The sequence below is a fragment of the Hemitrygon akajei genome, chromosome 26 (genome assembly GCF_048418815.1).
Source record: "Hemitrygon akajei chromosome 26, sHemAka1.3, whole genome shotgun sequence".
Lineage (NCBI taxonomy): Eukaryota > Metazoa > Chordata > Chondrichthyes > Myliobatiformes > Dasyatidae > Hemitrygon > Hemitrygon akajei.
The window spans coordinates 47,219,632-47,232,539 of record NC_133149.1 but is presented as its reverse complement, the minus strand read 5'-3'; the positions used below and the strand labels follow the sequence as shown (position 1 = coordinate 47,232,539).

At 38.2% G+C, this 12,908-nt stretch overlaps 1 protein-coding gene across 3 annotated transcripts in view; it reads left to right on the top strand.

Annotated features, from left to right (window-relative positions):
* The window catches only part of ncapd3 (non-SMC condensin II complex, subunit D3), a 252,013-nt gene that overhangs the window by 111,720 nt on the left and 127,385 nt on the right, over window positions 1–12,908 (top strand). For all 3 annotated transcript variants that reach the window (XM_073030150.1, XM_073030151.1, XM_073030149.1), the window contains exons 14-15: window positions 162–235; window positions 6,416–6,550. In XM_073030150.1, coding sequence (XP_072886251.1) covers window positions 162–235; window positions 6,416–6,550 — 209 coding nt within the window. The remainder of the gene's footprint in view (window positions 1–161; window positions 236–6,415; window positions 6,551–12,908) is intronic.

Here is a 12,908-nt window from a genome sequence, read left to right as displayed (position 1 = left end):
TAGCGCAGGGGTTACCTGTAGGTGACAATTACTCAAACTGTTTTGTGTATCAAATGTCTTGTATATTTGTTTATAATTAAACTAAACCTTGAGCAATCAAGTTAAGCTAAAGCAGTTGCAATTCATTATTAATGAAGTTATGCTGCATTTCTCTTGGACAGTGACAGAAATTATGTCAATGTTGCGAATGAGGGCTGGTGATGAAAGAACCATTGTGAGGAAATCAGCCATTCAGGTAGTGTGGGTATATAATTTATTTGTATATGTGGATATACTGATTATTTGTTCTTATCTGGGTTCACCTTGTTTTAGATGGTGAATGGAAAAGTCAGTTAAGATGGTTATTGGATGTGAGTGAGAAAACAATATAGTTCAAACTTTCTTCCTTGATTAAAGATTACACCATCTTCAAATTGACAGGCTTGTAGTTTCCTGCTGTTTATTTCCATCTGTCATGTACACAACTTTTCAATCCACTGGTACCCTCAGATGGCACCACTATCTCTATAGGCAAAATCTTGAACTGCTGGCTCCATTATCTCTACAGTATACCTTTCAATCTCTACCTTTAAACCCCTTGACTGTAGGCCATTGGATCCTGGTAATGACAATATCCAACAACACAGGTAGTTCCCTTCTGTGACATTTCTACAGACCCCCATCATCATCACCTTGAGTGTCACCATATAAATATTATACCTACAATAGTTGGGTATCCCAGGGAAAGTAACTCACTTCTTAACACCCCAGTTTTTCTCCCCACTCAACAAAGTACAAGTCAGAAACTCGTTTGTATGTTCTCCACTTGATTGTGTGACTTTAGCTTCAACAATACTACATGACTCATAACTTTCTGGGATAAAGTTGCTTGATTCATTGGCAGTCCATCCACCACCCTAGATATTCTTTCTCAATTAATGTGACAAACATAGACAGTCTGTGTGGTTTTTTTTGGTTAAAAAGCATTATGTTCTGCTAAGCTGTCAACAGCTGGATGTAATCAAAGCAGTAATGCACTCCTGTGTAATCACCACCCCCTCCTTTACCTGCTACTTTCAATCCCCACACCACTCTGCCTCACCCCGGCCCTATTCCTGTTAAACGAGGTTTCTTGGCAACAGGCAGCAGAGCAGATGTTTCATTTCACCATTGGACCATACTTGTACCCTGAGACTTTCTTTGGAGCCTCCTTTTTGGGTTTTTCCATAGTAACAACTAAGAGGGATGAGAAGATTACATGATATTTACAGTGGTTGCTGTGTGGAACGAGCTTCCAGTAGAAGTGGTAGAGGCAGGTTCAATATTGGCATTTAAAGTAAAATTGGATAGGTATATGGACAGGAAAGGAATCGAGGGTTATGGGCTGAGTGCGGGTCAGTGGGTCAAGCATTTGGCATGGACTAGAAGGGCCGAGATGGTCTGTTTCCGTGCTGTAATTGTTATATGGTTATATGAATCTGCTTGAATTGGAGGTCAATTCATTGTCAGAATAATATGACAGCTAAGACTTCAGCCAAACCATTTCAAAATCATGCCATCAATTTCTCCTGGTAATTGTTTTTTCTCCCCCTTCCCTCTTTTGTTCCCTTCACTGGCCTCTTACCTTTTATCCTCACCTTCCTGTCACCTCCTCCTGGTGCCCCTCCTCCTTCCCTTTCTCCCACTCTTCTCTCCTATTAGATTCTTTTACCTTTCCCACCCACTTGGCTTTACCTCTCACCTACTTACCCTCTTCCCACCTTTTATTCTGGAATATTCTCCCTTCCTTTTCAGTAGTGAATAAAGGTCTCAGCCTCAAATGTTGACTGTATATTCATTTCCATAGACACTGCCTGATCTGCAGAGTTCCTCCAGCATTCTGTGTGTGTTGCTCTGGATTTCCAGCATCTGCAGAATCTCTTGTGTATATAAAGGCTCAACTTTATTTGCAATATGCATTTACATATACAAGGAAATTGCTGTGGCGTGTTGGCGCTACATGCAACAAAAAACAACAACATTCAAAAATTATACAGAATAAAGAATTATATGCACATAAAATTAGTAGTACTGATACACAAGAAATGATGGAGCTGATATATGATGGGACGGAAACTTTTGCTTGCAAGCCCAAATGGCATATGACATTAGCAAGGTTTCTGGGTAAAAAGACAGAGGCTGCCATCTCAATGTGATTTGCTGCACACTAAAGCATATTACTTGCCCTTTTCTAATAAGGAATAGGAGCAGGAGTAGGCCATCTGGCCCATCGAGCCTGCCCCGCCATTTAATAAGATCGTGGCTGATCTGTCTGTAAACTCAGCTCCATCTACCTGCCTTTTCCCCATAACCATTAATTCTCTTACTATGTAAAAACCTATCTAACTGTTTCTTAAATATACTTAGTGAAGAAGCCTCAACTGCTTCCCTGTGCACTAGCAAACACTCTCCTAGGACATTGATCCCGGCCCTACCCAGATGTAGACTGTCCGGACGGTACTGGTCCCACCTCCCCCAGAAGCGGTTCCAATGCCCTAAGAATCTGAAACCCTCCCTCCTGCACCACCGCTGAAGCCGCATATTCATTCTAGCTATCCTGCTGTTCCAACTCTCGCTAGTACATGGCACCGGTAATAATCCTGAAATGATTACCTTTGAGTTCCTACTCTTATCTCCTAGCTCCCTAAGTTCAGCTTGTAGAACCTCATCCCGCTTTACGGCAATGTATGGCAACACACGAGCAGATGCCGTGAATTGACTGTTGCCCTGTTGGGGAACATGGGGACCCATTTTAAAACTGAAATGAAAATGCTAAATGCTGAAAAGATTCAGCAGCTTAGGCAAATGAAGTATTTCCACTGTTTTCTATTTTTATTTCACTTTCTCATCCTCTGCAGATTTCTTGCTTTATGATACCTGTCTTAAAGCTTCCTGAATGTAAATCATTCTATTGATGTTTCAGATTTAGCACTCGCACTGTACCAATATTTTAGTGAGCCAAAAATAGATGAGGTGCAATTTCTAGCAGGTTATTATTTACTCACAGACACAGATTTTAGGAACCATATATTACCCTGCAGCAGTGCTACTAAAAGAGTCACTTCTCTACCAAGTTCTTTGTCTTTGTATCCACGATCTATCAATGCAAGTTCTTCTGAAGTACTCAGGTAATAAGAGACCAATTTTCTTTTTGTCTAAGTTATGTATGTGCTGTATCCAAAATAATGCAATCTCTGAACATCAGCATCAAATAATCACTTAATTTGCTATTTATTTACCAAATAGAATAAATTTTAAATCTACTCACTTTATTTATATTTTTTGCAGTCATTTTCTTTCCTTTTTATTATTTACTTTCCCAACTGTTGGACTCAGCCCCTTCATCTATCATTAATACGATCATTAATGTGATGGTGCAGCACAGTAGCATAGCAGCTAGTGTAATGCTTTCCAGTGCCATTAATTGATTGGAAGATTGGGGTTCAATGCCTTGCCTTCATCAGCTTTCCTGGTAACTTCCTTGAAAAACTCTCTAAGATTGGTTAGATATGACCTACCATGCACAAAGCCATGCTGACTATCCCTAATCAGTCCATGTCTGTCCAAGTACTCATATATCCGGTCCCTTAGAATAACTTACCCGCTACTTGTGTCAGGCTCGCCATCCTATAATTTCCTGTTTTGTTTTTTAAAAGCCTTTCTTGATGAACGGAACAATATTAGCTGTCCTCTGGTGCCTCATCTGTTGCTAAGGATGATTTAAGTATCTCTGCTGGGGCCCCTGCAATTTCTGCACTTGCCTCCCACAACGTCCAATGGAACACCTTGTCAGGCCCAGGGAATTTATCCAACTCAACTTGCCTCAAAACAGCAAACACCACCTCCTCTGTAATCAGTATCAGGGCCATGAAGTTGATGTTGCTTTGCCTCACTTCTATAGACTCTGTGTCTGTCTCATGACTAATAACAGATGCAAAAAATCAGTTTAAGACCTCCCCCATCTCTTTTAGCTCCACACATGAATTACCCTTTTGACCTTCCAGCGGCAAATTTTGTCTCTTGAAATTCTTTTGCTCTTAACTTATCTGTAGAATCCTTCAGGATTCTCCTTCACCATGTCTGCTGGGGTAATCTCTTGCCTTTTTCTAGCCCTCTTGATTTACTTCTTAAGTGTTCTCTTGTGTTTCTTATACTCCTTAAGTACCTCATTTGTCCCTACCTACCTATACCAGCTATGCACTTCCTTTTTTTTTCTTAATCAGGGCCTTAATATCTCCTGTAAACCAAGGTTTCGTAAGCCTGTTATCTTTACTTTTTTTTCTGACAGGCACATACAAGCTTTGTACTCTGAAAATTTCGCTTTTGAAAGCCTCCCACTTACCAAGGACACCTTTGCCAGCAAACAGCCTGTCCCAATCCACACTCACCAGATCCTTTCTGATACCATCAAAATTGGCCTTTCCCCAATTTAGAATCTCAACCCATGGACCAGACTGATCCTTTTGCATATTTACTTTGAAATTAATGGCATAGTGGTCATTGGATGCAAAGTGTTCCCCCATATATCACCTGCCCTGTCTCATTCCCTAATAGTAGTTCTCTCGTTGGGACTTCTACATACTGGTTAAGGAAGCTTTCCTGAACACATTTGACAATCTATCCCATCTAGTCCTTTTACAGAATGGGAGTCCCAGTCAATGTGTGGAAAGTTAAAATCTATTATAACAACCTTGTGTTTCTTGCAACAGTCTGCGATCTCTCTACAAATTTGTTTATCTAAATCCCACAGACTGTTGGGTGGTCTGTAATGTAGTCTGTAGTATAGTAGGTGGGTGGGTAGCTTGGGAAATAGTGCATTCCTTCGTACTGTATGGTGGACTTCTGCATACTCCTGATAAATGGGCTGTGTTTACAATGCCCTCCGGAATGCACTTTCTCCAATTTTGACAGTCATGCACTAGCTATTCTGAAAAGTAAATGAAGATTTTTGCATTTTTTCCCTCGGAGACTTTGTGCACATTTTTAAATCTTCTACCTAATTCCTTGCTGAATGGTGGTCTTGGGCACTCTGTTTTGGGTGTTGGATATGGGAATGATATGGCCTGTGCCACTGGAGCTGTTTGAAAGTAATTAGGGTTTTGATAGTAAAGATGTTGGAGGTGCAGCCACCCTATAATTCTTAATTTACTCTCCCTCTCTAAAAACTTCCAAAGTAAGGGCAACTGTGCAAAACATGGTTGTATAAATCCTCATCTTTCATTGCTCCTTGCCAATGAATATTTTCAATGATTCATGAATTCTTTTAAGGCAAAACCAAAGACAGATCATTTCAATCACAAACAAGAGAAAATCTGCAGATGCTGGAAATCAAAGCAACACACAAAAATGCTGGAGGATCTCAGCAGGCCAGGCAGCATCTATGGAAAAGAGTGCAGTTGACATTTCCAGCTGATTCTAGAAACAGTGGGATCTCCCAGTGGCCATCCATTTTAACTCCACTTCCATTCCCATTCCAACGTGTCAGCCCATGACCTCCTCCAGGGTCGTACTGAGGCCGCACTCAGGTTGGAGGAGCAACACCTTATATTCCGTCTGGGTAGCCTCCAACCTGATGGCATACGCGTAGATTTCTGTAACTTCCAGTGATGCCTCCCCTCTCTCACCTTATCTCCTTATCCACCCATCACCTCCCTCTGGTGCTTCTCCCCCTGTTCTTTCTTCGATGCCCTTCTGTCCTTTCCTATCAGATTACCCCTTCTCCGGCCCTTTATGTCTTTCACCAATCAACTTCCCAGCTCTTTACTTCACCGCTCCACCCTCCCGGTTTCACATATCACCTTGTGTTTCTTCCTCCCCTCCCTCCACCTTCTTGCTCTGAGTCATCTTTCTTTTTCCCAGTCCTGCCGAAGGGTCTCAGCCCAAAACGTCGACTGTACTCTTTTCCACAGAGGCTGCCTGGCCTGCTGAGTTCCTCCTGCATTTTGTGTGTGTTGCTTCGACAGATCCTTTCAATATTTTTTGTTTCCGTGTATTGTGTACATTCTTTCAAATTTTTACATGAAATAAACAAATTAGCATTTTCAAGTTCAGGTTCAAATTTATTGTCATTCATCCTTATGCATGTACTGCCAAATGAAACAATGTTCTTCCGGTCCAAGGTGAATAGCACAGTACATAATACTCATCTACAACACACAAAGTAATTTTATCCCAAATAAATTACCATATGATAAAATATATTTCAGAAGATTGGCATAAGGTGCCTTTATGACACCACAGCTGTTCTTTTCAGAGCTTTTAACCAGACCACATTTGCATTCAGTAAACTGAATGTTGAATACTGGTTAATGTTTAATTAGTCTTTCAAATCTTGATATTTAGGTATGCTGATTAATTATTTGTGTTATTTACTTACAGTTGTATTACATATTTACAGGTGCTTGTAAGCATTTTGAAACAGAACATAGTCTTATGCACCCAAGAGGATCTGTCTGTATTACAAGACCGTTGTCGAGATCCTGCCCCATCTGTCCGTAAGCAAACATTGCAGTCCGTCACAGATCTTCTGTTGGTATGTATTTTTTTAATATAAAATGTTGTTTTAAGTATTTCAATGTTTAAAAGTAATTTGGAGAGGTACATGGATGGTAGGGGAGTGCAGGGCGATGGGAGTAGGCAGTTTAAATGATTTGGCATGGCCAAGATGGGCTGAAGGACCTCTGTGCTGTACTTTTCTATGACTCTGTCGTGAGCCTTGGGATCTGATTATTTATGCAGCTAACAGAGTAGATTGCTTTGAAAGAGAGAGGTTTATTTGGTAATTTATTTTTTTATTGAAGTTGAACAAACATTTCCATAAGATGTATTTCAGATATTGTACATACATATCATATAGTCATATATGCCACAAATCTCCACATAATATTTACCTGAGGTATACACTTATTAAAAAGAGAGGAAAGAAAGAACAAGCGAAAGGAGAAAACTATGTACAAAATCACTTACAATTTAAGAGATAAATATGAAACATTTTTGAAAATTTGGCGCCCTTATTTACAAAAGACAGGATTAAATATATAGGTGCTCCGAAGATGAAATAATTGGTTACTTGGGGAAAGAAATAAATGCATACACTAAAGTTATTACGAACTCCGTGGAGCGTGTGGGGACCCTCCAATATCCAGGCATTCCTTTTTTTTTCTCTTTCTTTTTTTTTAATAGGGATGTTAGGGGGGAGGGGTTAAGGGGAGGGGGGCTGGGTAACATTTTTTTTTCTCATACACATTTATTCTGTAACTATTTGAAAACAATAAAAAAAAGTTTAAAAAAAAAAGAAGGAAGTGATCTTTTTTTCTACAACATATAGATTTGTGAGAATAAAATCAGGCCTATGAGGCGTTATGTAGTTAAAACATTTTTCCCAGTATGAATCAAATTGTTCCAACTTATGATTAACAGATACTGTTATCTTCTCCATTTTGTAAATGTCCATTGTAATTTCCATCCATGCATTTAAGGTTGGGCTCTCCTGTGATAACCATTTCCTAGTAAGAGTCTTCTTACCAGCCACCAACAGTATATTCATTAAATATTTATCTCTTTTCAACCATTCTTGAGGTATATACCCAAAATATATGGTCTTACTTTCTAAGGGTATTTCACATTTAAAGATGTCTTGTAGGGCATTGTGTATCTCACTCCAATAGTCTTTGATAATGGTTTGCATTTTGATTTCCACAATTTCTCCAGCAAACAGGGAGGTTACTATCATAATGGGATTTCTGAGAGGGTGTAATAAAATATCTTATCAAGTTTTTCCATCTGAACTCCCTCCATTTCTGTGAACTGGTACACTTCCATTGATACCTCCATATTATTGTCCATTCTTCCTCAGATATAATTATCCCTCCTTCCTTCTCCCATTTTGTTTTAATGTATGAAGTGGAATGTGTTTTAAGATTTGACAAACCCTTATACACGTTTGAAATGATTTTACTACCGTTATCTGAATTATATGCTTTTCTAAATAGTTCTATCAAACATGTACTTGCCTTGGTTACATTTTTAACCGTCCTATTAACATATTGTCGCATCTGTAAATACCGATAAAAATCTTGTTTTTCTAATAATGTTTCTCTTTAAGCATTTCAAAACTGAACAGTATTCCTTCTTTCATTATATTGCAAAGAATTGTTATTCCTTTAGCTGTCCAGTCCTTAAATCTAGCATCCAGTTTATTCGGCATAAAATCCAAGTCATATGCACACCATTTAAGAATTGCAATATCTCCCTCTAGTATATATTCTTTTATAATAGTTTTCCTTACCTTAAGAGTCCATTTCACCCATAGGTTATCAATAGTATTTATGTACCTTTGTAGGTTGTTATCAGCCAAAATTGCCTGAATGGGGATGGGAAGTACCCGTTCCTCAATGTTTTTCGATTTAGCGTCATATGATGGGTTGCACCAACATATCACAGCTCTCAACTGTGCTGCAAAATTAAAATCTCTAAGAGAAGGTAGGCCCCATCCCCCCTTTTCCTTGGCTAATTGCAAAGTTTTGAGATGAACTCTAGGCCTTTTACCTTGCCAAATACATCTTCATAACGTTTTGTTCCATTCATTGAATTGATTTTGATTAATCTCTATTGGTGGGGTTTGAAAGAGATATTATAGTCTGTTCAGTATATTCATTTTAATAGACTCAATCCTTGAACTGAAACTAAAGAAAAGAATTAGGTTCCATCTTGTTATATCTTCCTTAATTTTTTATATATAGGCTGATAATTGTATTCTGATAATTTTGCCAAATCTTTTGGCATAATGATGCCCAAATATTTGAAAGAATCTGTTTGCCATGCTCAGAGCTATCTACTTTCAATATCTCTTGGTGGGCTATAGTTATATGAGATTAATTGGGTTTTATCTATGTTGTTCTTGTATCCTGATAATTGACCATATTGTTCAAAGGATTGCATCAATTTAGGTAAAGAGTATGTTGGTTGCCCGAGATAGATCAAAATGTCATCCGTGTAACAAGCCAATTTATGCTCTGTCCCTTTAATAGTAATTCCCCTGATATCTTCATTTTGTCTGATGTATTGAGCTAATGGTTCCAGATATAACACAAAGAGTAGTAGTGACCATGCACAACCCTGTCTCGTGCCCCTTTCTAGGGTAAGACTATTTGATAAATATCCATTGATTTTAATCCTAGCAGTAGGGTTGTCATATAGTGTCTGTATAGTTTTAATAATTGTGTCATGAAAACCAAATCTATGTAAAACTCTGTAAGGAAAATTCCAATTGACCAAATCAAATGCCTTTTCAGCGTCCACGCTTTATCACTATTGCTTCAATTTTATTTTTTTGCATATGATCCATAATGTGAAGTGTCCTTTGTATATTGTCTTGTGTTTGGCGTTGTTTTATAAAACCTGTCTGATCGTTATGTATCAGTATGGGTAGAAACTCTTCTATTCGTTTGGCCATGATGAAGGTAAATAATCTATAATCTACATTAAGAACGGATATTGGTCTAAATGATTCACATTCCATTTTATCCTTGCCTTCTTTCGGAAGAGCTGAGATTATCGCTTCCTTCCAGCTGGGTGGCATTTGCACCTTTTTAGAGCCCAGTTCAGTGTGGGGAGTAAAACAGGAATTAACTCATTTTTAAATTCTTTGTACCACTCTGCCGTATACCCATCTGATCCTGGTGACTTGCTTAATTTAAGCCTACTGATTGCAGCTTTTAGTTCAACTTCAGTTATGTCAGCAGTAATCGTTCTATTTTGTTCTTCGCTTAAAATGGTTAACTCTAGAGAATTCAGGAAGGTGTCAATTTGGGTTATGCTTCCCCCTGGAACTTTGGAATATAGAGTTTTGTAAAACACTTCAGAAGCTTCTTGAATTTCTATTAGCTTATTTTTTGAAATCGTTTTTGTTCTTGGATTCCTAATTCTATGAATTGTATTTTCTGCTATCTTTTTTCAGTTTCCACGCCAGTATTTTCATAGACTTAGATCCACTTTCATAATGTCTCTGTTTCAGAAACATTAAATTTTTCCTGATTTCTTGCGTAGCCAAACTATTAATTTCATTCCTAATTTTTAAAATTTCCTCCAATGCTAAATTCCATTTGTTTTTTTTTCTAGTTCCTTCAACCTATTTTGTAATTCCTCTAATGTTTTATTCCTTATTTTTTTCTTATATGAAGATATTGCTATAATTTTCCCTCTTAAAACAGCCTTCAGAGTATCCCATAGAATGGGAGGTGAAACCTCTCAATCATCATTGAATTCTAAGTAAAGACCAATTTCTTTTTTAATTTGTTCATTAAAGTAGGGATCATTGAGTAGACATGAATTTAGTTTCCAAATAGTATTCTTTGGTTGTAGGTCAAAATCAACAGATAAATATATAGGTGCATGGTCACTTACATCTATTGTCCCAATTCCACAGGTGTTTATTTTGTCTTTGTCTTTTCCAAATGTTATGAAATAGTCTATTCTTGTATATACAGAATGGGGGGCAGAATACTGAGTGTAATCCCTTCTGTTGGGGAAAAGGTCTCTTCATATATCAAGTAGACCAACATCCTCAAAAAGTGTATTAACTTTCTTATGTAAGGATTTTGTTTCATACGTTTTGTATTGGAAGAGTCTAACTTAGGTTGTAATTGTAAATTTAAGTCTCCCCCACATATCAGGAGACATTCTGTTTCCGTTACCATAATATTAGTAATTTTCTGAAAGAAACCAATATCACTTCCTGGGGGTGCGTATATATTCAATAGAGTAACTGAATTTCCATCTATATTCCCCCTTACCAGAATATATCTGCCCTCCTTATCTCCCATTTTGAATACTTTTTGAAAATTTAGCTTGTTTGATATAAGAATAGCAACTCCTCTCCTATGTCCTGATTTATATGAGGAGAAAAACAGATTAGTAAAGCCCATTCTCCTTTCCATGCTCATTATCACTTAAGTGAGTTTCCTGTAAATATACTACAGGATATATACAGGATCCTGTAAATATACTAGAAAATTACTAATATTATGGTAACGGAAACAGAATGTCTCCTGATATGTGGGGGAGACTTAAATTTACAATTACAACCTAAGTTAGACTCTTCCAATACAAAACCTATGAAACAAAATCCTTACATAAGAAAGTTAATACACTTTTTGAGGATGTTCTTTTTTCATTTTGCATAGAATTCTACTACGTTTGATTGGATTTAACAGCCCATTGACATTATAAGAAATGAATTCTACTTTGTCCTTTGCCATGTGTATTTATCTGTCAATATATCATTGAAATTAGTAAAATAAAGCTTAATTGATCTACTCCCTGAACAATTAAGAACCAAGAAACGTGAATAATAATTTTTTAAAAAGGCAATGAAGGTGTGATTCCAAGACTGAGGTCTCTAGTAGATGACCCTTCGTTGAGCTAAAGGAAACGTCTAGCTGTGGGGGATAGCCCCTCCTACCTGTGAGCTGAGGGCCCCCTTTGCAGTACCCATAAAAGTAAGTGAACAAATCTATATCCATTACGCAGAAAGGATTTCCCTGTGTATTCCTCCCATATACATATTCTCATTTAGGTGGGGAAAAGGAGTGAGTGAATGAATGAATAAAAAAGAATAATTGAGTAATATAAAATACACATAATAAGTATTTCTCGAGATAGGTATATCACTGTCTGCTTTTGCTTCCATTTAGCTTCTCAACATTTTTAAAGTTAGCCAAACCTTATGGCTCTTCTGGAGGGGGTGAGGGCTGTCTTTGGAAAACTCCCAGTCTCGTCCTGATATATTTCTCTCGCCCTCCTCCCGTCCACTGCTTTCTCGATTCTCTCAGTATTTCCCAAGCAAAGCAGGATAATTGCTCAGCCAGGCTTTCCCTCGGTTTGATCCCGCTGACGGGCAACCCTCTGACCTTCATGTCTGTAGTTGCCTCTTCCACTGTCTGATACAGTTGGATCCCATTTTCATAAAACAGCCGCAGTTTAGCAGGGTACGGAGTTGGAAATCTAATCTTTTCTTGCTTTAATATTCGCTTTACTTCAGAGTATTCTTTACGTCTCTACAGGACCACCGGGGGGGTAATCTTGATCGAAATATATTAATTTACTGTCCAAAAACACCCTCTTCTTACCCCAGGCCCTTCGTAGAATCTCTGCCTTGGTATTGTATCGAAGGAATCTAATTACTATTGAGCGTGGCTTATCTTCTCTGTCTCCGGTAGGCTGCAAGGCGAGCGCACAATGCACCCTCTCAATCTCAAGCTCCGTAGTCAAGGGAAGCTCCAGCGCGTCCCATAGCAACTTTCATACAAATCCGTCATACACAAACCCTCCGCTCCTTCGGGAACATTGTATATCCTGATATTTTTCCACCGTGATCTTCCCTCCAGGTCAATCGGTTTACTTTCTTGTTGATTTAATATTTTTATCATCTTACTTAGTATCTGTTCCACGTTTTGCACGCGATCACCTTTTCAATTCATGTTTCTGCCACCGCTATTTTTTGATAGACGTTAGCAAGCTCTCACTTGATATTATTTAGTTGCTGTTTTATATCTTTCTGGAATCCTGGTATCTCTTCCATAATTTTTATCATATTTGCTGCTTCGTCTGAACGAGGCCCATTGTCAGCCTTGCCACCACGTGTTCAGGTAGGAGAGCCGCTGACTGCACCCCTCTTGTCCACAGGCTCCGCAGTGATGCTTTTTTTATCTCCATTCTTTTTCCCTATTCTTGATCCCTCTTATCTATTCAGATATTTTTGAAAGATCATATATTTGATGGATTAACGGGGCAAAATATGCATTTTTCCGGAGGAGCTATTGACTTAAGCTGCCATTCTGGACGATGATGTCACCGGAACCTGAGAGAGTTGTTTTTTTTTTAAAGTTAGT